Source organism: Pristiophorus japonicus, chromosome 22, assembly GCF_044704955.1.
Source record: "Pristiophorus japonicus isolate sPriJap1 chromosome 22, sPriJap1.hap1, whole genome shotgun sequence".
Taxonomy (NCBI): domain Eukaryota; kingdom Metazoa; phylum Chordata; class Chondrichthyes; family Pristiophoridae; genus Pristiophorus; species Pristiophorus japonicus.
This window is the reverse complement of record NC_091998.1, coordinates 41,904,371-41,928,797: the sequence shown is the minus strand read 5'-3', so window position 1 is coordinate 41,928,797 and position 24,427 is coordinate 41,904,371. Positions and strand designations below refer to the sequence as shown.

General features: G+C 47.6%; 1 protein-coding gene across 3 annotated transcripts in view; it reads left to right on the top strand.

Annotated features, from left to right (window-relative positions):
* tacc1 (transforming, acidic coiled-coil containing protein 1) overlaps nucleotides 1-10,380 on the top strand; it is a 220,533-nt gene extending 210,153 nt beyond the window's left edge. For all 3 annotated transcript variants that reach the window (XM_070865966.1, XM_070865964.1, XM_070865965.1), the window contains 2 exons: nucleotides 6,136-6,256; nucleotides 7,793-10,380. In XM_070865966.1, the coding sequence (XP_070722067.1) occupies nucleotides 6,136-6,256; nucleotides 7,793-7,861 (190 nt within the window). In that variant the 3' untranslated portion in view covers nucleotides 7,862-10,380. The remainder of the gene's footprint in view (nucleotides 1-6,135; nucleotides 6,257-7,792) is intronic.
* Nucleotides 10,381-24,427: the final 14,047 nt, after the last annotated feature.

The window sequence follows — 24,427 nt, the reverse complement described above, 5'->3', positions numbered from 1 at the left end:
AGGAGCAGGAGTAGGCCATACGGCCCCTCGAGCCTGCTCCGCCATTTAATACGATCATGGCTGATCCGATCATGGACTCAGCTCCACTTCCCCGCCCACTCCCCATAACCCCTTATCGCCTTATCGTTTAAGAAACTGTCTATCTCTGTCTTAAATTTATTCAATGTCCCAGCTTCCATAGCTCGCTGAGGCAGCGAATTCCACAGATTTACAATCCTCAGAGAAGAAATTTCTCCTCATCTCTGTTTTTAATGGGCGGCCCCTTATTCTAAGATTATGCCCTCTAGTTCTAGTCTCCCCCATCAGTGGAAACATCCTCTCTGCATCCACCTTGTCAAGCCCCCTCATAATCTAGTACATTTCGATAAAATCACCTCTCATTCATCTAAATTCCCATGAGTATAGGCCCAACCTACTCAACCTTTCCTCATAAGTCAACCCCCTCATCTCTGGAATCAACCTTGTGAACCTTCTCTGAACTGCGTCCAATGCAAGTATATCCTTTCGTAACTATAGAAACCAAAACTGCACGCAGTATTCCAGGTGTGGCCTCACCAATACCCTGTATAGCTGTAGCAAGACTTCCCTGCTTTTATATTCCATCCCCTTTACAATAAAGGCCAAGATTCCATTGGCCTTCCTGATCACTTGCTGTACCTGCATACTATCCTTTTGTGTTTCATGCACAAGTACCCCCTATACTGCAGCACTTTGTAATTTTTCTACATTTAAATAATAACTTGCTCTTTGATTTTTTTTCTGCCAAAGTGCATAACCTCACACTTTCCAACATTATACTCCATCTGCCAAATTTTTGCCCACTCACTTAGCCTGTCTATGTCCTTTTGCGGATTTTTTGTGTCCTCCTCACATATTGCTTTTCCCCCCATCTTTGTATCGTCAGCAAACTTGGCTACGTTACACTCAGACCCTTCTTCCAAGTCATTAATATAGATTGTAAATAGTTGGGGTCCCAGCACTGATCCCTGCGGCACCCCACTAGTTACTGGTTTCCAACCAGAGAATGCACCATTTATCCCGACTCTCTGTTTTCTGTTAGTTAGCCAATCCTCTATCCATGCTAATACATCACCCCCAAACCTATGGACTTTTATCTTGTACAGTAACCTTTTATGTGGCACCTGGTCAAATGTTTTCTGGAAGTCCAAATACACCACATCCACTGGTTCCCCTTTATCCACCCTGTTCGTTACATCCTCATGGAATTCCAGCAAATTTGTCAAACATGACTTCCCCTTCATAAATCCATGCTGACTCTCCCTGACTGAATTATGTTTTTCCAAATGTCCTGCTACTGCTTCTTTAATAATGGATTCCAACATTTTCCCAACCACAGATGTTAGGCTAACTGGTCTATAGTTTCCTGCTTTTTGTCTGCCTCCTTCTTTAAATAGGAGCGTTACATTTGCAGTTTTCCAATCTGCTGGGACCTCCCCGGAATCCAGGGAATTTTGGTAAATTACAACTTTGCTGAGCAGTGCCCTGGAACAACTTGCTGCAGAGAAAGATCCCAAAGTGCTTCACTGAGGCCAATTCAGAAATGACCTCGAGCCAAAGAAAGATAGGCGGGGTGATCAAAGCTGGGTGCCAGTAGAGTCTTTAAAACAGAGGAGTGCGTGGTGTGGAGGCGGAATTGCAGAGCAGAGGGCCCAGGCAGCTAAAGGCACAGCCATCAGACGTGGGGTGGACGGGGAGGCCATACCCAAGAGGTCAGAGAGCGTTTGGGTGGTAGTTTTTAAGCACGTTACAGTGAGGGCGAGTGGGATGGCCGAGTGGGATAGGATACGAGCTGCAGGGTTTTCCAGCAGTGGAATGTGTTGGAGGCTGGAGGATGGGAGGCTGGCCAGGAGTGCAATGCAAGACTCGAGTGTGGAGGTGACACAGGCTTGGATAGATTCAGTGACTTATATATTTTTTCAATTCACTGACGGGATTTGGGCGATGCTGGCAAGGCTGGCATTTATTGCAAAGGCCGGCATTTATTGCCTTCCCTAATTGCCCTTGGTGGTGTGGTGGTCCATTTCAGAGGGGCAGTTAAGAGCCAACCACATTGCCGTGAGTCTCAGGTCACATATCGGCCAGACCGGGTAAGGGCAGCAGATTTCCTTTTGTAAATTAGTGAACCAGATTGCTTTTTACGACAATCGGTAGTTTCATAGCTTTTTATTCCAGATTGATTTAATGAATTGAATTTAAATTCCCCAGCTGGCATTTGAAGTTGTGTACTCCAGATCAGTAATCCAGGCCAGTAACATAATCACCATGCTGCCATTCCCCTCGAGGTAGGAGCAGAGTTGAGCAATGTGACGGGGAAGATACGGGGGTGGGAAGCTGAGCTGAGGACTGAATGGGACACGGAACTGTTCACTGCCTGGTTCAGCCCGAGATGGGGGAATGGAGTTACTGGTGCGGGTAAGGGAGGTTGTGACAGAGGCTGAAGACTATAGCTTCCGTCTTGCCAATGTTTAGCTGGAGCAAATTATCACTAATTCCCGATTGGATGTGGGACAAGCAGTCTGGCAGTACAGAGGATTCAGGAGAGGTAATGGAGAGGTAGAGCTCGGTGTTCTCAGCGTACATGTACATAGAAACATAGAAACATAGAAAATAGGTGCAGGAGCAGGCCATTCAGCCCTTCTAGCCTGCACCGCCATTCAATGAGTTCATGGCTGAACATGAAACTTCAGTACCCACTTCCTGCTTTCACGCCATACCCCTTGATCCCCCGAGTAGTAAGGACTTCATCTAACTCCCTTTTGAATATATTTAGTGAATTGGCCTCAACTACTTTCTGTGGTAGAGAATTCCACAGGTTCACCACTCTCTGGGTGAAGAAGTTTCTCCTTATCTCGGTCCTAAATGGCTTACCCCTTATCCTTAGACTGTGACCCCTGGTTCTGGACTTCCCCAACATTGGGAACATTCTTCCTGCATCCAACCTGTCCAAACCCGTCAGAATTTTAAACGTTTCTATGAGGTCCCCTCTCACTCTTCTGAACTCCAGTGAATACAAGCCCAGTTGATCCAGTCTTTCTTGATAGGTCAGTCCCACCATCCCGGGAATCAGTCTGGTGAATCTTCGCTGCACTCCCTCAATAGCAAGAATGTCCTTCCTCAAGTTAGGAGACCAAAACTGTACACAATACTCCAGGTGTGGCCTCACCAAGGCCCTGTACAACTGTAGCAACACCTCCCTGCCCCTGTACTCAAATCCCCTCGCTATGAAGGCCAACATGCCATTTGCTTTCTTAACCGCCTGCTGTACCTGCATGCCAACCTTCAATGACTGATGTACCATGACACCCAGGTCTCGTTGCACCTTCCCTTTTCCTAATCTGTCACCATTCAGATAATAGTCTGTCTCTCTGTTTTTACCACCAAAGTGGATAACCTCACATTTATCCACATTATACTTCATCTGCCACGCATTTGCCCACACACCTAACCTATCCAAGTCACTCTGTAGCCTCATAGCATCCTCCTCGTAGCTCACACTGCCACCCAACTTAGTGTCATCCGCAAATTTGGAGATACTACATTTAATCCCCTCGTCTAAATCATTAATGTACAATGTAAACAGCTGGGGCCCCAGCACAGAACCCTGCGGTACCCCACTAGTCACTGCCTGCCATTCCGAAAAGTACCCATTTATTCCTACTCTTTGCTTCCTGTCTGACAACCAGTTCTCAATCTACGTCAGCACACTACCCCCAATCCCATGTGCTTTAACTTTGCACATTAATCTCCTGTGTGGGACCTTGTCAAAAGCCTTCTGAAAGTCCAAATATACCACATCAACTGGTACTCCTTTGTCCACTTTATTGGAAACATCCTCAAAAAATTCCAGAAGATTTGTCAAGCATGATCTCCCTTTCACAAATCCATGCTGACTTGGACCTATCATGTCACCATTTTCCAAATGCGCTGCTATGACATCCTTAATAATTGATTCCATCATTTTACCCACTACTGAGGTCAGGCTGACCGGTCTATAATTCCCTGCTTTCTCTCTCCCTCCTTTTTTAAAAAGTGGGGTTACATTGGCTACCCTCCACTCGATAGGAACTGATCCAGAGTCAATGGAATGTTGGAAAATGACTGTCAATGCATCCGCTATTTCCAAGGCCACCTCCTTAAGTACTCTGGGATGCAGTCCATCAGGCCCTGGGGATTTATCGGCCTTCAATCCCATCAATTTCCCCAACACAATTTCCCGACTAATAAAGATTTCCCTCAGTTCCTCCTCCTTAATAGACCCTCTGACCACTTTTATATCCGGAAGGTTGTTTGTGTCCTCCTTAGTGAATACTGAACCAAAGTACTTGTTCAATTGGTCTGCCATTTCTTTGTTCCCCGTTATGACTTCCCCTGATTCTGACTGCAGGGGACCTACGTTTGTCTTTACTAACCTTTTTCTCTTTACATACCTATAGAAACTTTTGCAATCCGCCTTAATGTTCCCTGCAAGCTTCTTCTCGTACTCCATTTCCCCTGCCCTAATCAAACCCTTTGTCCTCCTCTGCTGAGTTCTAAATTTCTCCCAGTCCCCAGGTTCGCTGCTATTTCTGGCCAATTTGTATGCCATTTCCTTGGCTTTAATACTATCCCTGATTTCCCTTGATAGCCACGGTTGAGCCACCTTCCCTTTTTTATTTTTACGCCAGACAGGAATGTACAATTGTTGTAATTCATCCATGCGGTCTCTAAATGTCTGCCATTGCCCATCCACAGTCAACCCCTTAAGTATCATTAGCCAATCTATCTTAGCCAATTCATGCCTCATACCTTCAAAGTTACCCTTCTTTAAGTTCTGGACCATGGTCTCTGAATTAACTGTTTCATTCTCCATCCTAATGCAGAATTCCACCATATTATGGTCACTCTTCCCCAAGGGGCCTCGCACAATGAGATTGCTAATTAATCCTCTCTCATTACACAACACCCAGTCTAAGATGGCCTCCCCCCTAGTTGGTTCCTCGACATATTGGTCTAGAAAACCATCCCTTATGCATTCCAGGAAATCCTCCTCCACCGTATTGCTTCCAGTTTGGCTAGCCCAATCTATGTGCATATTAAAGTCACCCATTATAACTGCTGCATCTTTATTGCATGCACTCCTAATTTCCTGTTTGATGCCCTCCCCAACATCACTACTACTGTTTGGAGGTTGTGGATGGGTGTCTGGAGATAAGAGGGACGCTCCTTAAAACCTACCTCTTTGGCCAAGCTTTTGGTCATCATCCTGATATCGCCCTGTGTGGCTCGCTGTCAAATTCTGTTTGGTACCGCTCCTGTGAAGCACCTTGGGACATTTTGCCACGTTAAAGGTGCTATATAAATGCAGGTTGTTGCTGTTACAGGCCGATTCTCGAGTAGTGGGCGGATTTGGCGGAGGAGAATGGGGCCCGGTAGAGCTTGATATAGCCCAGCCAGTACTGCTGATGTCGAAAGTAGCTGAGTAGCAGCCATGATGGGGCTATACCAGGGGGAATAGCCGAGCTGGGGGACGAGTGAAACTTTTGCTGAGGGCATCAACACTGGGAGATGAGAGAGCAATTGAGCGCATCAACAGCTTGCAGAAATATTGTGGCAATGTAAGGGCCAAAGGCTGGGCAGGTGCGAATTTGCAAGTGCCCAGAGACGGACGCAGAAGGAAGTGGAGCTGGAGCAGAACAAGGAAGTGGTCAGAGACCACAGGAATAAAGAGGCCACAGGAGATGGCTAAGGTCGTGGGCTTGGCTGTGAATGCCAGTCAGAGAGTTCATGTGGAGGGAGAGGTTCAGTGAGGGCAGGAGAGCGGACAAGAGGAGTTGAGATTCAGATTGAAATCACTGAGGATGAAGAGGCACTGAGTGCAGAGGGCGAGGTGTGAGAGCAGGGTGGATATGTTCCGGAGAAGCACTCCTTTCATCTCTGGGACTGGGTAATGACCAGGTGATACGAGGAGGTGGAGAGGAACTGATGGCCTGTCCCCGCGCGTTCATAATAGCGACTGCCGTGAAGACCTCGCCACTCGAGGGCTTTGACGTTCCAAGTGCGAGCACATTACCGAGGCCATGTTGCTGGTCCCACACCTTAGGGGGTTTGCTCAGTAACTCTTGTGACCTATTGCAGGGCCAATGAGGAGATTGCCCAAGTGCGAGCGAAGGCGAACGCAGAAGGAGCAGCCATGCAAGCGAGCCTACGCAAGGAACAGATGAAGGTGGATTCCATGGACAGGACAATTCAACAGAAGGTACAAGCGGATGAGCTTTGGAAGTCAGAGCGCTAGTGCATTATGTTACAGGGCGGTAGGGCGCGTTATTCTCCAACAATCAGAGCATTGCTGCTTTATCTCAGTCTAGCCCGTTGGAGAGATGAGACGTTAAACTGTCTGCTCAGTCAGGTGGCCGTCAAAGATCCCATGGCATTTCGAAGAAGAGCAGGAGAGTTTTCCCCGCTGTCCTGCCCAATATTTATCCCTCAGTCAACATCACAGATTCTCCGGTCATTATCACATTGCTGTTTGTGGGAGCTTGCTGTGCGCAAATTGGCTGCCGCGTTTCCCACATTACAACAGAAACCACGCTCCAAAAGTACTTCATTGGCTGTTAAGTGGTTTGGGATGTCCTGAGGTCTTTAAAGGCGCTATATAAATGCAAGTCTGTCTTTATAGCCTTTATGTAAACTGGGAGCAGTCCTGAGGAAGGGAAATGAAATCAGAGAGCAGGTCACACTGGACTGCCCCTCCTCAATGACCCAGCTCACAGCTGTGGTGTGGGTGTGTGGTGTCGGGAGATTTCAAGGGGAGGAAAATGATCATAATTCTTTATTTTTTCCCTTCAATCTCGCCCCCACCCCCTCCGGCCCCCATACCGCTCCTCTCCTGAACGCTGCCCATGCTTGTCTCTTTGTGGATGGGGATTATATTCTGGTACTTTGGCTAGTGGGCATGGGTTAATGAACGTGTGTGGGCTGTTCGCCCCTGGGTGCCATCACAGTTAGTTCAGCTTGCGCCCAACTTCCAGCCGGGATCACAGCTGGGATGGGGAACTTTCTCACTCCATCGCTCAGGAATGTCGAGGCTGATTACCGCACTGTCTGCACTGTGCTGGTTGGATCAGCGCGGCCCCACGTCGGGACAGGAAAGGTCCTGGTGTGCGTGGCTTTGTGCCCCTCCGCAGGGACCATGTGACCACCCATTTAAATTTACAATTGGGGAGCCAATGGCGACACTTTCTCTTTTAATGCAAACCCAAAGTGTCGGCGATGACTCCAGCTTCGGATTGCCAACGTCATTTCTTTCTTTTAGGTGTCAGCCGTGGCTCAGTGGGCAGCACACTTGCCCCTGAGTCAGAAGGTTGTGGGTTCAAGTCCCACTCAGGATCTTGAGCACATAAATCTAGGCTGACACTCCCAGTGCAGTGCTGAGGGAGCGCCGCACTGTCGGAGGTGTCGTCTTTCAGATGAGACGTTAAACCGAGGCCCCGTCTGCCCTCCCGGGTGGATGTAAAAGATCCCATGGCACTATTTCGAACAAGAGCAGGGGAGTTCTCCCCGGTGTCCTGAGGCCAATATTTATCCCTCAATCAACATAATAAAAACAGATTATCTGGTCATTATCACGTTGCCGTTTATGGGAGCTTGCTGTGCGCAAATTGGCTGCCGCGTTTCCCACATTACAACAGTGACCACACTCCAAAAGTACTTCATTGCCTGTAAAGCGCTTTGAGCCGTCCGGTGGTCGTGAAAGGCGCTATATAAATGCAAGTCTTTCTTTCTTAACTCGCAGAACCAAGAGATTGAAGAGCTGACCAAGATTTGTGATGAGCTGATTGCCAAACTGGGGAAAAGTGACTGAGGCCTGCCGACCCGACATTGACACTGTGCACGATAAAGCTTCCCGCAGACCTAGAGCACGCTGCCTTACTTTAGAGACTTGCCCGAATACAACGCATCTGACCCCCCCTTTACAGCGGCAACACCCAATCGTCTGCACAGCACCACGTGGCTGCTGGATCCGTCTCCACGCAATATTTACTGCACAAACACACGAGATTGCCAAAACATTCCCGAGCCTGTCGCCGCCCAGTCACCCTGACGTGTCATTTGCTTTTGCCGACACGTCGGTGCCATCTTTGTCGTCGCCCAATCGTACTCGCTTCCTCCACTAAATATAGAATGGTTAACGGTGCCATCCAGTGCTTTCTGTGTGTAATTGTGACACTGGCCTTTGATCATCAGATATGTTTTCCGCCACCTGCGTCTGCTGCTGGCGGATCCGTGCGGTGAGTTCTAACCGCGCTCATGGTTTTGGTGTTTTTGGTGCCGCAATTCTCGAGAAGCAGTGCCCAGCTCGGTTCTGAAGTGAATGCTGACATGGGCAGCGCGGGTGCACCAGTTTGAGTTCTTTGACTATCGCAAACTCTCGACAGGCCAGTGAGTTACCCGTGACCTCCGACCCTTTCAGCTCCATGGCCTTCGAACAATCCGCTGGCCCAACGAACACGTCAATAATGGGTTTTTTTTCTTTTCTTAAAGCAGTATCGATAATACATTTTGTGGCATACATTATTTAAAAAGTACTGGCGGTAAATATTGCTTTTGCTGTTCGACATACTGAGGGAGCACACGCGCTCATCGATGGAACGAGAGAGAGAGAGAGAGAGAGAGAGAGAGAGAGCATCGCTCCCAGGACCACTTTAAGGGTTGAAGGTCCCATTCACACAGGAGCCTCCAAAACCTGATCAGAGCTCGTGAGGGATTTGCTTGTCCGAGACGTTCCACACACCCAAACTTCAACCTCGGGGTGCATCCAACCGAGTGGGAATTGATGCATGTTTCTCCTCCCCAACCCCCGCTGAATCTTGCCCTTTGGAGGACCCAAGCTGTCGGAGGCCAGAGTTCTGTGGGGGGTCAGGTAGGTAGGTAGAGAGAGAGAGCCAGGTCTGCAGGCCAATCTGATGAGCCATTGATCCAGAACACGCATTGTCGTTAATGAGGCTGAGGTGGGAAAGCCAGGCTGAAGGCAGGACATGGGTGCCACCCTGAAGCATCGCAACGTATTTCTAACTGGGTTTAGGTGAAGGAACTCATTTTTCTCAGGACTCTCACCGTGTTGATGTTTTGGGAGCCTGGTCCTGCGGGTTGAGAAGTTAGCACACAGTACTGTTATACACACACACACACACACACACACACACACACTTGAATGGCTTCATTACAGCAAGGAGAGCTTCTGCCAGACACTGCAAAGCGTAACCGTGTTTACATTTGCACAGGTGCCATCATGTTGTTTATTTATTTGTTCACGGGATGTGGGCCTCGCCGGCAAGGCTGGCATTTATTGCCCATCCCTAATTGCCCCTCGAGAAGGTGGTGGTGAGCCACCATCCTGAATCGTTATGGCGATTTGGTCCAATTGAGTGGGCCATTTCAGGGGCTGTTCACAGCCAACCACATTGCTGTGGGTCTGGAGTCACATGTCGGCCAGACCGGGTAAGGCCGGCAGATTTCCTTCCCTAAAGGACATCCGTGAACCAGTTGGATTTTTAATGACAATCCGGTAGTTTCATGGTCACTGTTACTTGACACTAGCTTTTAATTCCAGATTTATTTGAGTAACTGAATATAAATTCCCCAGCTGCCGTGGTGCAATTTGAACTCCTGTCTCTGGATCATTAGTTCAGGCTTCTGGATTACTAGTCCGGTGACCTAACCACAATGCCACCACACCCACTATGTCAACAGTATAATGGAATTTTGAACGCACAAAAACCTCTCGACACTGAACAATACACGTTTAATAATTAGAGAAAATGTTGAGCCTTGAGACCGACAGACAATAGTACATACGCTCAGACGCTTGGTCCACAGTCTTGTGTTTGTCCCCGCTTCTTCCACAACAGCACAAGTGATTACAGCTCGACGCAGCTGTAAATTTCCGAAACCTTCCCCGCTGATTGCGCTCAGCAATTCCATGAGAGATCTTATTCCATTTCTGTCCTGCCTGCATCAGTAACTTTCTGATATCGTGTCCGTGCCAATGCAGATAGGGTGTTGGTGATTCAAGTACAGGTCCTTTTACTGTGTCGTTTCCACTTCATGACTTGTCTGAACACCTCGCACCAGCTCTGTCGTCTCTTTTCATTGTTTTGCCTTGGCCATTCTCAGCTGCTTTTCACTTTGGAAACCTTCACCTGCATAATTTTTTATATACAGATATATTTGTCTTTTATATGTTATAGTTCAATAAAGATTTTTAAAGTTGTACCTACAAAAAAAAATCTGAAAAGATATTATAAGATTTGAATTCCATGTACTAATATATTTTTTCCATTGTCATTGCCTGAATAAAAACGATGGTGAGTTTCACTTTCATCGGTTACATGTGCTGTATTCTTACTTTACCATGGCAATAACTTGCATTTATATAGCGCCTTTCACGGCCACCAGGCGGGCAAATGGAGCTGAGTACATGATTGGATCAGCCATGATCGTATTAAATGGCGGAGCAGGCTTGAGGGGCCGTATGGCCTACTCCTGCTCCTATTTCTTGTGTTCTTATGTCTCAAAGCACTTTACAAGAGAGAATGAAGTACTTTTGGAATGTGGTCACTGTTGTAATGTGGGGAAGGAGGAAAGAGAGGCAGAGAGGGTTATATAGAGGGAAATCCCAGAGCTTAGGTCCTTAGCAGCTGAAGGCATGGCCGCCAATGGTGGCCATTGAAATCGGGGGATGCTCATGAGATCAGAATTAGAGGAACGCCGAGATCTCGGAGGGTTGTGGGGCTGGAGGTGATTACAGAGATAGGGAGGCCATGGAGGGATTTTTAAACAAAATGAAGGAAGGGATGAGATGCTGCAGGCCCCTAGGGATGTGAATTCTTACCCCCGAAGCCATTTAGGACCGAGATGAGGAAAAACGCAGAGAATTGTGAACCTGTGGAATTCTCTACCACGGAAAGTTGTTGAAGCCAGTTCGTTAGATACATTCAAAAGGGAGTTAGATGTGCCCCTTACGGCTAAAGGGATCAAGGGGTATGGAGAGAAAGCAGGAGTGGGGCACTGAAGTTGCATGATCAGCCATGATCTTGTTGAATGGCGGTGCAGGCTCGAAGGGCCGAATGGCCTACTCCTGCACCTATTTTCTATGTTTCTAAAGTGGCCGCGCTTGATGTCAAATCGAATTGTGTGTTGCCAAATAAATGAAGAGAGGTTTAGGAGCTGACTTCCCCTTTTCCGTCTCGACAGCGCAACCACACACAATCTTTTTGTTTCTGTTGTTCTGCACGGAGGGAGACCAACGGAAGTGCAGGAGCAATTGTGTAGCAGCAATCACAAGGTCAGGTGAAAAGCCCCACAACGCTCAGCAGGCTGAAGTGAAAGCAGGAAATGCTTGAAATAAATAGCCCGTCCATCATTGGGGTTAAGGTCGGGAGTGCAGAGTATTTTTCAACGGAGTGCAATAAGCGGTAAAGCTTAGCTGGGTTAAACTTCATCTCAATGCCAACCAAAAAAAGCAGCAACTGTATCTGTGTTGGTGCGAGCAGTTTTATTTCCTTTAGGCCCTTATTTGGCAGCATGAGCTGGAATGGTATCAATGTCGAGGCTGTTCTGTCCATGATGGCAGCCCCGCTGAAGGACTGGCGATAGGGATTTATCGCGTGTCTCTCTCCAACACATCAGTGCTGCTCGGAAGGCACAGCACAGCATAGAATTACAATGGGTTAGAAATTGCCCCCCTCCCCAAATGGGGCGCTCCCACCCTGCTTTGATGGCTTTTACCGCAGCTGTGGTTCAGGTCGCCTCTTGAGCGACATTTGGCTCTTTGTTGGGTTTTTTTTTCCCCGTGGATCCAGAAGTCGATGATAATGGGGGCTGTGACAGCACCGGGGGGGGGGCGTACACGCGACGGTGACGGCAACTGAGGGGCAGAAGGTGGGCGCGGAGCGGAGTGACCGCCGCGATGATGTCACTTAAAGGGGAGAGCCTCCGCGCTTTTAAAGTTCGGCTCACTGGGCCGCCAGGGAGGGTTCCGGCCGGGCTAACAGCTTGGCGCCCAAGAGTCGGGGGGGGGTGGTGCCAGACTGCCTGTTGGCTGCCTGGCCGAATCCAGGGGCAAAATAGTCCGGTAGTCGGCCGACAAAATAAAACATGCCGGCAGCGGCAGTGTAACCTCCCCTTTAAGGGAAGCCACACCACCGTTGCAGAAGGACACAGCCTCACTGGACCACCAGGTGAAAGCTGGTTTTGGCCGATTTGCGGTGGTAACAGGCTTTAAGGAGAGGGGCAATTTCAGCCCCCGTGTATCCACAACACAGAAACAGGCCGTTCGTCCCAACTGCCTTCCGTCAGTATTTATTCTCCAGACGATAACCCTGATTACCTCCTCCCACCTTGCCCCCATATTCACTCTATTTCCTTCCCGTTTATGCACCAAGCCTCCCCTTTAAGTGCATCAATACTTCTCTGCTTCGCCCATTCCATGTGGCAGCAACCCATCCACACCACCAGAAGCAGATGATGAACTGATGGAAGTACATCGCATTGACAGTGCAGAAACAGGTCAGTCGGTCTGTGCTGGTGTATACACTCTGCCCAAGCCTCCTCCGACGCGACTTACTTCATTTCACCCTATTGACATTGTCCTTAAATAATAATCAGTAAAAACAGAAAATGCTGGAAGCACTCAGCGGGACAGGCAGCATCTGTGGAGAGAGAAACCGGGTTAACGTTTCAGGTCGATGACCTTTCGTCAAAACTGTATATTCCTTCTCGTCCTTTCACCCACATGTACTTATCGAGCTTCCCCTAAACACATCCAGCTATTCAGCTCACCCTCTCCAATGAGATAGCAAGACCCACATTCTTACCACGCTCAGTGTAAAGAAAGTCCTCCTCAATTTTTTATTAAATCTTTTAGTGGTTAATCTTATATTTATCCACTTGCCTGGATGAGTGCAGCTCCAACAACACTCAAGAAGCTCGACACCATCCAGGACAAAGCAGCCCGCTACCCACCACCTTCAACGTTCACTCCCTCCACCACCGGCGCACCGTGGCTGCAGTGTGTACCATCTACAAGATACACTGCAGCAACTCGCCAAGGCTTCTTCGGCAGCACCTCCCAAACCCACGACCTCCACCACCTAGAAGGACAAGGGCAGCAGGCGCATGGGAACACCATTGCCTCCATGTTCCCCTCCAAGTCACATGTCATCCCGACTTGGAAATATATCGGCCGTTCCTTCATCGTCGCTGGGTCACAATCCTGGAACTCCCTCCCTAACAGCTCTGTGGGAGCACCTTCACCACACGGACTGCAATGGTTGCAGAAGGCAGCTCACCACCACCTTCTCACGGGGCAATTAGGGATGGGCAATAAATGCCGGCCTTGCCAGCGACGCCCACATCCTAGAACGAATTTAAAAACAAAATTGTGCCCCCTTGTTCTGGACTCACCGATTTCTCCCCGCCCGCTCTATCGAATCTCCTTATAGTGTTGAGGACCTCTATCGGGTCTTATATTTTCCAGAGGAAAGAGTTCCAGCCTGCTTAGTCTTCCCTGATAGTTGCATCCTCTCTATTCTGCACACAACGTTCCAGTGGTAAATTCACAGAGTTCACAGTGTTAAAATAACCTTCTCAACCTGTAATTTGGAGTCCATGAGATGCATGCCTGGACTTGAATAGTCTAATTGCCATTAGCTTTGTACTGACTGCATTACCTACGTCAATACACTGCTTTTGTCATTACTTCTAAAGGTTACAGCTTGCGACTATATTTGTTATCATTCCTGTAACAAGTAACACGAGAATCAACGTCGTAAGATATTCCTATTTTAAGTACAGGTGGTGGATGGGGTTTGCTTTGTCTTGGATGGTGTCCAGCTTCTTGAGTGTTGTTGGATCTGCTCTCATCCAGGCAAGTGGACAAGTCCTTAACAACAACAACTTGTATTTATATAGCACCTTTTAACGTAGTGAAATGTCCCAAGGTGCTTCACAGGAGTGTTATGAGGCAAAACAATTTGACACTGAGCCGCATAAGGAGATATTAGGGCAGGTAAGTGGTCGGTTTTAAGGAGCGTCTTAAAGGAGGAAAGGGAGGTAGCGAGGCGGAGAGGTTTAGGGAGGCAGTTCCAGAGCTTGGGGCCCAGGCAGCTGAAGGCACGGCCACCGATGGTTGACCGATTATAACCAGGAATGCTCAAGAGGGCAGAATTAGAGGAGCGCAGACATCTCGGGGGGGGGGGGGGGCTGTGGGGCAGGAGGAGATTACAGAGATAGGGAGGGGCGAGGGCTGTGGAAGGATTTGTAAGCAAGAATGAGAATTTTGAAATCGAGGCGTTGCTTAACCGGGAGCCAATGTAGGTCAGCGAACACAGGGGGTGATGGGCGAGCGGGACTTGGTGCGAGTTGGGACACGGGCTGCCGAGTTTTGGATCACCTCTAGTTTATGTAGGGTAGAATGTGGGAGGCCAGCCAGGAGTGCGTTGGAATGGTCACGTCTGGAGGTAACATAGGAGTGGGAGATACGTGGAGCCGATAGTCCCACTGACAGTTTGCTGACAATTAATTTAAGCAGGATTTGAAGGCTGATGAGCAGATGTTTTTCCAGTTTGCAATGCGGAGTCAGCAGTGTAATCTGAGTCTCTGAGCTTTGTGCTGCCCCACGCGTGCAATGGTCTCTGGCTATTGGCAAGTATTGCAGTATGCTTTGATCTGCTCCAAGGAATGACAATCTGGGTAAATCCCTTCCGTGCAAATTAACTGGACTGCTAACTGAAGAGTTCTAGGCATGGATACTGCTGTCACTGTAAATAGCATTGGTCTGTGCTCAGCCAAGTGTTTGCTGATGTGTTGGCTATGGGTTCTCAAGGGGACATAATCTTAAAATCAGAGCTAGGCCACACAACAGCAATATCAGGAAGCAGGTTTTCACACAAAGAAAAGTAGAAGTCTGGATCTCTTGCCCCACAAGGCCGTGGGTGCAGGGGACAATAGGAGCCTATAAGACTGAGATCGATAGATTTGTATTGGGTAAGGGTATTGAGAGGTGATATACTTGAAACATATAACATTCTTAAGGGGTGTGACAGGATTAAATGCTTCGAAAATGTTTCCCCTGGCTGGGGAATCTAGAATACGTGTCACAGTCTCAGAATAAGGGGTCGGCCATTTAGGACTGAGATAATTTGTGGATGCCATAACTGTCAGACTGGTATTATTTAACTCCAAGAGGTATGACCTTGGCTCTGCTTTATTAAGGTCCAAAGTGACTAATATACAAAATGGCTGGCCTTTTATACTTGGGCTGCACATATGTGCGTGCAGCCCAATGGCCTCCAACAGTGACGCCATCTCGTGGCTGGTGATTCCAAAAGTACATACATGACAGATGAGGAGAAATGTCTTCACTTAAAGGCTTGTGAATCTTTGGAATCTCTACCCAGAGAGCTGTGGATGCTCAGTTGTTGAGTATATTCAAGACAGAGGTCATTTTTGGGGAACTAAGGGAATTAAGGGATATGGGGATAGTGCAGGAAGGTAGAGTTGAGGTAGAAGATCGGCCATGATCTTATTAAATGGCGGAGCAGGTCAAGAGGCTGAATGGCCTACTCCTGGTCCTATAGCACATTTTCCTTCAGTCAAGTGACCTGCCAAGACTCACTGAAGTTGGACGCAGGGAATTCCTGGGGTTCCGGGAACAGTGCCCCAGTGAGGGATCAGCCCCTCCAAAAGAGGAGGCAGGCAGAGGAGCAAGGTGGCAGAAGCAGAAGGGGAAGGAAACTCTTTCTCTGTGCAAGACCCAATGCAATTTAAATGCTCTGCTCAGATTCTTACACTGTTTGACATTCTGATTCAGATTCCTGCACAATACAGTTGTTCATTAATAGAAACATAGAAATATAGAAAATAGGTGCAGGAGCAGGCCATTCGGCCCTTCGAGCCTGCACCACCATTCAATATGATCATGGCTGATCATTCCCTCAGTACCCCTTTCCTGCTTTCTCTCCATGTCCCTTGATCCCTTTAGCCGTAAGGGCCATATCTAACTCCCTCTTGAATATATCCAATGAACTGGCATCAACACAACTCGCTGTGGTAGGGAATTCCACAGGTTAACAACACTCTGAGTGAAGAAGTTTCTCCTCATCTCAGTCCTAAATGGCTTACCCCTTATCCTTAAACTGTGTACGTTGGTTCTGGACTTCCCCAACATCGGGAACATTCTTCCTGCATCTAACCTGTCCAGTCCCGTCAGAAGTTTATATGGCCCCAAGTTTCGTCCCGTGGCGAAAACGGCGCACCTCCGAGCTGGGCGCCTGTTTTTCGCGCCGAAAACTGCGCCTAAAAAAAAGTCAGATATTCTCGAGCTCCTTGGAGCTCGATGTCTGCTTGGCGTGGCGTGGCGCGCGCTCTTCGCAGAAGGGGGCGGAGCCTAACACTCGCGCCGATTTTCTACGTAGCAGGGGGCGGGTACAATTTAAATTAGCCTTCGTGGTGCCAGCAACCCTGCGCGTGCGCATTGGAGCGTGTGCGCACGCGCAGTCTCACACAAACATTGGCACTCGGCCAATTTTAAAAATACTGCAGAAAAAGTGAAGATTTGTTTCTTGGACCCCTGCAAAGGCTTGTAATTTAATTTTTTTTGATATTTCTGTGTGTGAGGGAGTGCTTTTAGCAGCACTGCTGAATAAATCACCTGCTGAAATCAGTGAGTTCAGCTTTTCACTGCTAAACTTGCAGAACCGGTCTGCATTGGTGCATGCAAATTAAGGACTGTGTGTTTGGAGAAATAAGAGTGCCAGTTCAACTTTGCAATAATACGTGGTGTTGACAATGCAGCACCCATTCTGCAAATTTAAATATAAAACTGTCGATGTGGCTGCCTCTCCCTGTCCAAATGGCCTCAGTCCCCCTCACAGCTCGAAGGCTGCTGCTGTATCTTCGGCTGCCGGCCAGCCACTGACGCCGCCCCTAAAGCGTGGCCGAATGGCCTCAAGCACCATAAAGAGCTGCGTGTGTCAGGTGTTGATTCTTCGGCTGCCGGCCAGCCACTGACGCCGCTGATATCTCATGGCCGAATGGCCTCGGGTCCGTCCGGTGCTGCTTCTTCGCGGCCAGCCACAAAGAGAATGAAGGCCTGCCTCAAGCACTGCAGCTCAGCTCGAAGCTTGCTGCCGCTGCCGTCGAGACACTGACGCCACACCGCTGCCTGTCTCCAACATGAAAGGCCTGCCTGAAGCACTTTCACACAGGTAGGAACATGGTTTATTTAATCTTTTCTTTGCTTATAAATTTTTATTCAGGTTGGATTTATTTGTATAATATTTGTATAAGTATAACTAAGGATTGATTGTAGAATTTAATGACTTCCCTTCCCCCCCCTCCCCTCCCCCCCCCCCCCCCATTCCCTATGCCTAATTTGTAACCTACGCCTGATTTTCTAAAGTGTAGACAAGGTTTTTTCGAGCGTACAAAAATCTTTACTTACTCCATTCTAAGTTAGTTTGGAGTAAGTTTTCACTCACGAAACTTTGAAATCAGGCATAAGTGGCTGGACACGCCCCCTTTTGAAAAAAAAATTCTGTTCCAAAGTGAAACTGTTCTAACTGACTAGAACTGGAGCAAACTAAATGACGAGAATTCCGATTTCTAAGATACTCCGTTCTACACCAGTTGCTCCTAAAAATCAGGAGCAAATCATGTGGAAACTTGGGGCCAAAGTTTCTATGAGATCCCCTCTCATCCTTCTAAACTCCAGTGAATAAAGGCCCAGTCGATTCAGTCTCTCCTCATCTGTCATTCCAGCCATCCCGGGAATCAGTCTGGTGAACCTTCGCTGCAATCCCTCAATAGCAAGAATGTCCTTCCTCAGATTAGGAGACCAAAACTGAACACAATATTCCAGGTGAGGCCTCACTAAGGCCCTGTACAACTGCAGTAAGACCTCCCTGTTCCTATACTCAAATCTCCTAGCTATGAAGGCCAACATACCATTTGCCTTCTTCACCGCCTGCTGTACCTGCATGCCAATTTTCAATGACTGATGTATCATGACACACAGGTCTCGTTGCACCTCCCCTTTTCCTAATCTGCCGCCATTCAGATAATATTCTGCCTTCGTGTTTTTGCCCCCAAAGTGGATAACCTCACATTTATCCACATTATACTGCATCTGCCATGCATTTGCCCACTCACTTAACCTGTCCAAGTCACCCTGCAGCCTCTTAGCATCCTCCTCACAGCTCACACTATCACCCAGCTTAGTGTCACCTGCAAACCTGGAGATATTACACTCAATTCCTTCATCCAAATCATTAATGCATATTGTAAAGAGCTGGGGTCCCAGCACTGAACCTTGCGGCACTCCACTAATCACTGCCTGCCATTCTGAAAATGACCCATTTATCCTGACTCTCTGCTTCCTGTCTGCCAACCAGTTTTCTATCCACGTCAGTACATTACCCCCAATATCATGTACTTTAATTTTGCACACCAATCCCTTGTGTGGAACCTTGTCAAAAGCCTTTTGAAAGTCCAAATACACCACATTCATTGGTTCTCCCTTGTCCACTCTACTAGTTACACCCTCAAAAAATTCCAGAAGATTTGTCAAGCAGGATTTCCCTTTCATAAATCCATGTTGACTTGGACCGATCCTGTCACTGCTTTCCAAATGCGCTGTTATTTCATCTTTAATAATTGATTCCAACATTTTCCCCACTACTGATGTCAGGGTAACCGGCCTATAATTGCCCGTTTTCTCTCTCCCTCCTTTTTTAAAAAGTGGTGTTACATTAGCAACTCTCCAGTCCATAGGAACTGATCCAGAGTCGATAGACTGTTGGAAAATGATCACCAATGCATCCACTATTTCTAGGGCCACTTCCTTTCGTACTCTGGGATGCAGACTATCAGGCCCCGGGGATTTATCGGCCTTCAATCCCATCAATTTCCCTAACACAATTTCCCGCCTAATAAGGATATCCTTCAGTTCCTCCTTCTCACTAGACCCTCGGTCCCCTAGTACTTCCAGAAGGTTATTTGTGTCTTCCTTCGTGAAGACAGAACCAAAGTATTTGTTCAACTGGTCTGCCATTTCTTTGTGACCCATTATAAATTCACCTAAATCTGACTGCAAGGGACCTAAGTTTGTCTTCACTAATCTTTTTCTCTTCACATATCTACAGAAGCTTTAATTGGCACCTTCGGGTGCATTTTGCGGCAATGCTGCACTATGCAAATTGAACAAAACATTGCCAAATTTGGCTTCAGATCCAGCTTCTGACTTGACTCATGTCCTTGCATGCCAACACCTGCAGCTTCAAAGAATGAGGTTTAATGACTTCACTTTAGCGGCAATTATCAACAATCTTTAATTTAAAGTGTTTCACATTGTGGAAGTGAAACAATTTCAAAAGTGTTAAATGATTCAGGGTTTTGATAGAGCAAACAGTTTCCCAACATGTTAAGAATGTCTTCAAGCCTTGCTCAAAATGGCCACTTCCCAATTTCTACCGCCCGTGGTTTTCAATATGTAAACCGTCAGGTAACTAACTGATTTTTATCGCACCACCATTGGCGGCCGTGCCTTTAGTTGCTAAGTCCTTAAGCTTTCTTCCTGCTTTAAGACATTCCTTAAAACCTACCTCTTTGACCCAGCTTTTGGTCACCTGCCCTAATATCTCCTTATGTGGCTCGGCATCAAACTTTGTTTAATAACGCTCCTGTGCAGTACCTTGGGACGTTTCACTATATTAAAGGTGCTATATATATATATATATATAAGTTACAAGCGACACATAAGGAGATATTAGGGCAGGTGACCAAATGCTTGGTCAAAGAGGTAGGTTTTAAGGAGCACCTTAAAGGAGGAGAGAGAGGTAGAGAAGCGGAGAGGTTTAGAGAGGGAGTTCCAGAGCTTGGGGCCTCGGTAACAGAAGGCACGGCCACCGATAGTGGGTCATTTAAAATCGGGGGTACTCAAGAGACCAGAATTAGAGGAGCGCAGTTAGCTTGGGGGGCTGTGGGGCTGGAGGAGATTACAGAGATAGGGAGAGGGGGCGAGGGCCATAAGAAAGGATTTGAAAACAAGGATGAGAATTTTGAAATCGAGGCGGTGCTTAACCAGGAGCCAGTGTAGGTCCATCGGCACTCATTATAGACCAGGCATTCGGACTGAATTTAGGCGAGAGCAATGAGGAGGTTTCGATGTAATGAACGTTGGAAAAACTCCTACACATCACTGAAGAATAAGGCAAAACCACAACTTACTTTGTATCGCGTTCAATTCTCCTTCAATGAGTATTACACATCGTGACACTCGTTAAAATTATAATACGATCAACACAATATCACAGCCCAACCTGCCAAGAATTCTTACACTTGAGAAACAGTTGGTTAAGAAATGAATATGAATTAAGGCTGCAGGTTGAGCTAAGGAAGACTCATTTAAAATTCTCATCCATGTGTCTAAATCCCCGAACGGCCTTGCTGCTTCCTATCTCCGTAACCTCATCGAGCCTGACAACCTCCACCGAACCCTCCCCCGCTCCACCCTCGAACTCTGCCCCTCTGACTCTGTCCTCGTGCTTTCATAAGAACATAAGAAATAGCAGCAGGAGTCGGCCATTCGGCCCCTCGAGCCTGCTCCGCCGTTCAATAAGATCATGGCTGATCTGATCCTGGCCTCAAATCTACTTCCCTGCCCGCTCCTCATAACCCTTGACTTCCTATCCTTCCAAAATCTGTCTATCTCCGCCTTAAATATATTCAATGACCCCCTTTTCACCCCACCATTGGAGGTCATGCCTTCAGCCACCTAGGCCCCACACTCTAGAATTTCCTCCCTAAACCCTTTCTCTGCGGGTTTTCTCTTAAACCCCTCCTCTTTGATCATGATTTTAGTCACTTCTCCTAACGTCGTTTCTTTAGGCTTCCATTTTATTTAGATTGTGTGTCTGTGAAGCACCTCGTAACACTTTTCTACATTAAAGGCGCTATATAAATGTAAGACTTGTATATTACAGTACCTTCAACTGTTTAGCTTGCTATTAAGTGCATCCCTTAAGCATATATCATCAGAAGACTGACCCTGCACCAAGATAGATTAATAATAAGCCCTTAATACAGAACGACTACCTTTCGTCTCGCTGCCAGGAACCCAACAGTGCCAGAAACAAAAGATAGTAATGCAGACGGCCCTGTTTACAGGGGTGGTGCTCCTGATGACAATTCAAAGTAAATATAAACCCTTCTTGTTTATCACTGAGCATTGCCGCTGTATCTTGCTGCGGCCGACTGGAACGCTGTATGTCTCTCTGAGCTCTTTCGCTGTTACTGCAGTGGGGCACTATGTACATAGGCTCAGCCGTCCTCTTCACAGCCGTCACTCTCCAGCACGCGCTGTACCTTGAAGTGTATCCCGGCACGGAGGCCCCAAACTGCAAGGACCATCAGCAGGGGCCTTCAAAGGAACAGCGTGTGGCCCGACCCGGCATTCGGCGCAGGTCGCTGATTGGAGCGTGGGCAGGTACAACAGGAGCGGTGAGTGATGGTGGAGCGACGTGATCGGGGCCCAGGGGAGCCGAGGGCCCAGGGGCAGCACGGGCCCAGTCCACACTGCGATATGTGTACGCACTAGGCCCGTGCAGCAGAGCTGGTCTCCAGTCGTCTTGGTCAATCCTTGCCACTGGACCAAGACCTAGCTCTGTCAACCCTTGTGGGTGGCTGGTGTGCAACGGTCACCACACGTTAAACACGCACAGGCATCTTCCACTCTTCAGGATGTAGTTCAGGACCTGGAATATTAGGTCCTTCATTGAAACACCTGTGAACTCATCCTTTTTTGGCGTGGAAGCAAGTCACCCTCGCTTTGAGGGACCGCCTATGATGACATAGACTCAACTCGAAGATAATGCCATAAAAAAAGCAAACCAGTCACTCGGGTTTATTTCCAGAGGGATAGAATTGAAAGTAGGGAAGTTATGCTAAACTTATATCGAACCTTGGTTAGACCACACTCGGAGCACTGCGCACAGTTCTGGTCGCCATATTATAAAAAGCACATAGAGGCACTGGAGAGGGTGCAGAGACGATTTACAAGGATGATACCAGAAATGAGAGGGTATACATATCCGGAAAGGATGAACAGGCTGGGCCTCTTTTTGGGTGACCTAATAGAAGTCTTTAAAATGATGAAAGGTTTTGATAGAGTGGATACAGAGAGAATGTTTCCACTTGTGGGGAAGAGCAAAACTAGAGGCCATCAATATAAGATAGTCACCAAGAAATTCAAGAGGGAATTCAGAAGAAACTTCTATAAACAGAGTGGTGAGAATGTGGAACCTGCTACCACAGGGAGTGGTTGAAGTGACTCGTATCGATGCATTTAAGGGGAGGCTAGACAAGCATATGAAGGAAAAGAGGGTTATGCTGATAGAGTTAGATGGGGAAAGACAGGAGGAGGCTCGAGTGGAGCATAAACGCCGGCATGGCCTGGTTGGGCCCAATGGCCTGTTTCTGTGCCGTATAACCCGTGTAATAAAGATGTGGAGAAAAGGGTCTAAATTGCAGTGCTCCCTGAAACTGAAACCATGAGCATTGACTCCGCATTTTAATTTAATCTTTAAAACAAATAATTTTAAACAGTTTGCAGTCATTGAATATGTTAATGTGTCGGAAAAAACTTTAAGGAATGTAAGTGAGTTGATAATTGTTATTTTTGCACTTGCAAAATATTTTCCATTTCAAAAACTAAAAGGCTTTTGACATTTTTTGAAAGGAACCAAAGACCCACATCAAAAACAACGTGAAATAATTAGTGAGCAAATGTATCGTTAACAGGAACAGCAAAACACTACAAAAAGAATGTCTGCAATCAAATTAGAATGATGAAAGGACAGTTGTGACAGTGAACAATCCAGTAACTTCCTGCGAGATTTCTTCTTCTTAGGCAGTTCCTCGAATCGAGGATGACTTCCTACCACGGCAAAAAGGGACGAGTTCACTGGTGTTTCAATGAAGGACCAGTGTAAGAATGTAACAGTGCTAGGGTAGGGCTGTCAGTCGTGGCTCAGTGAGTAGCACACTCGCCTCTGAGTCAGAAGGTTGTGGGTTCACGTCCCACTCCAAGGAAGTAAATTCCAGGTTAACACAGCAGGGAGTGCTGCACTGTCGGAGGTGCCATCTTTTTGGATGAGACGTCCAAGGGCAAGGCCCCGTCTGCTCTCTTAGATGAACATAAAAGATCCTACGGCGCTATTTCAAAGAAGAACAGGGGAGTTATCCCCTGGTGTCCTGGCTAATATTTATCCTTCAATCAACATAACAACAACAGATTATCTGGTCATCATCACATTGCTGATTGTGGGAGCTTGCTGTGCGCAAATTGGCTGCCGCGTTTCCTACATTACAACCGTGAGTACCTGTCAAAAGTACTTTTTTTTAAATTCGTTCCGGGAGTCATTGGCAAGGCCAGCTTTTATCCCTAATTGCCCCTGGAGAAGGTGGTGGTGAGCCGCCTTCTTGAACCACTGCAGTCCGTGTGGTGAAGGTGCTCCCACAGTGCTGTTAGGGAGGGAGTTCCAGGATTGTGACCCAGCGACGATGAAAGAATAGCCGATATATTTCCCAGTCAGGATGGTGTGTGACTCGGAGGGGAACGTGGAGGTGGTGGTGTTCCCATGCACCTGTTGCCCATGTCCTTCTAGGTGGTAGAGGTCGCGGGTTTGGGAGGTGCTGCCGAAGAAGCCTTGGCGAGTTGCTGCAGTGCATCTTGTAGATGGTACACACTGCAGCCAGGGGGCGCCGGTGGTGGAGGGAGTGAATGTTGAAGGTGGTGGGTAGTGTGCCGATCTAGCGGGCTGCTTTGTCCTGGATGGTGTCGAGCTTCTTGAGTGTTGTTGGAGCTGCACTCATCCAGGCAAGTGGAGAGTGTTCCATCACACTGTACACACTTCATTGGCTGTAAAGCGCTTTGGGACGACCTGAGATTGTGAAAAGCGCTATATAAATGCAAGTCTTTCTTTTTTCTTACTTTCTCGAATTTATGAATGACATGACTCTATAAACAAATCTCAACCACAAAAGTGAACTGAGCTAATGCTGGCTTATCTGTTGTAACTTAATTCAGTGCAGTGTGCGGGCTGCCATCGTGGATTTGATTGAGAGTCTGCCATGTCGGGAATCGGTGCCGGCCATTAGGGCCTGAAATCAGTGAAGGTTGCCGTGGTAAAGGACAGCTGAGGGCTGCCATAGCAACACAGAGCCATAAGAACATAAGAAATAGGAGCAGGAGTAGGCCATTGGCCCCTCGAGCCTGCTCCGCCATTCAATAAGATCATGGCTGATCCGATCTTGGCCTCAACTCCACTTCCCTGCCCGCTCCCCTTAACCCTTGACTCCCCAATCATTC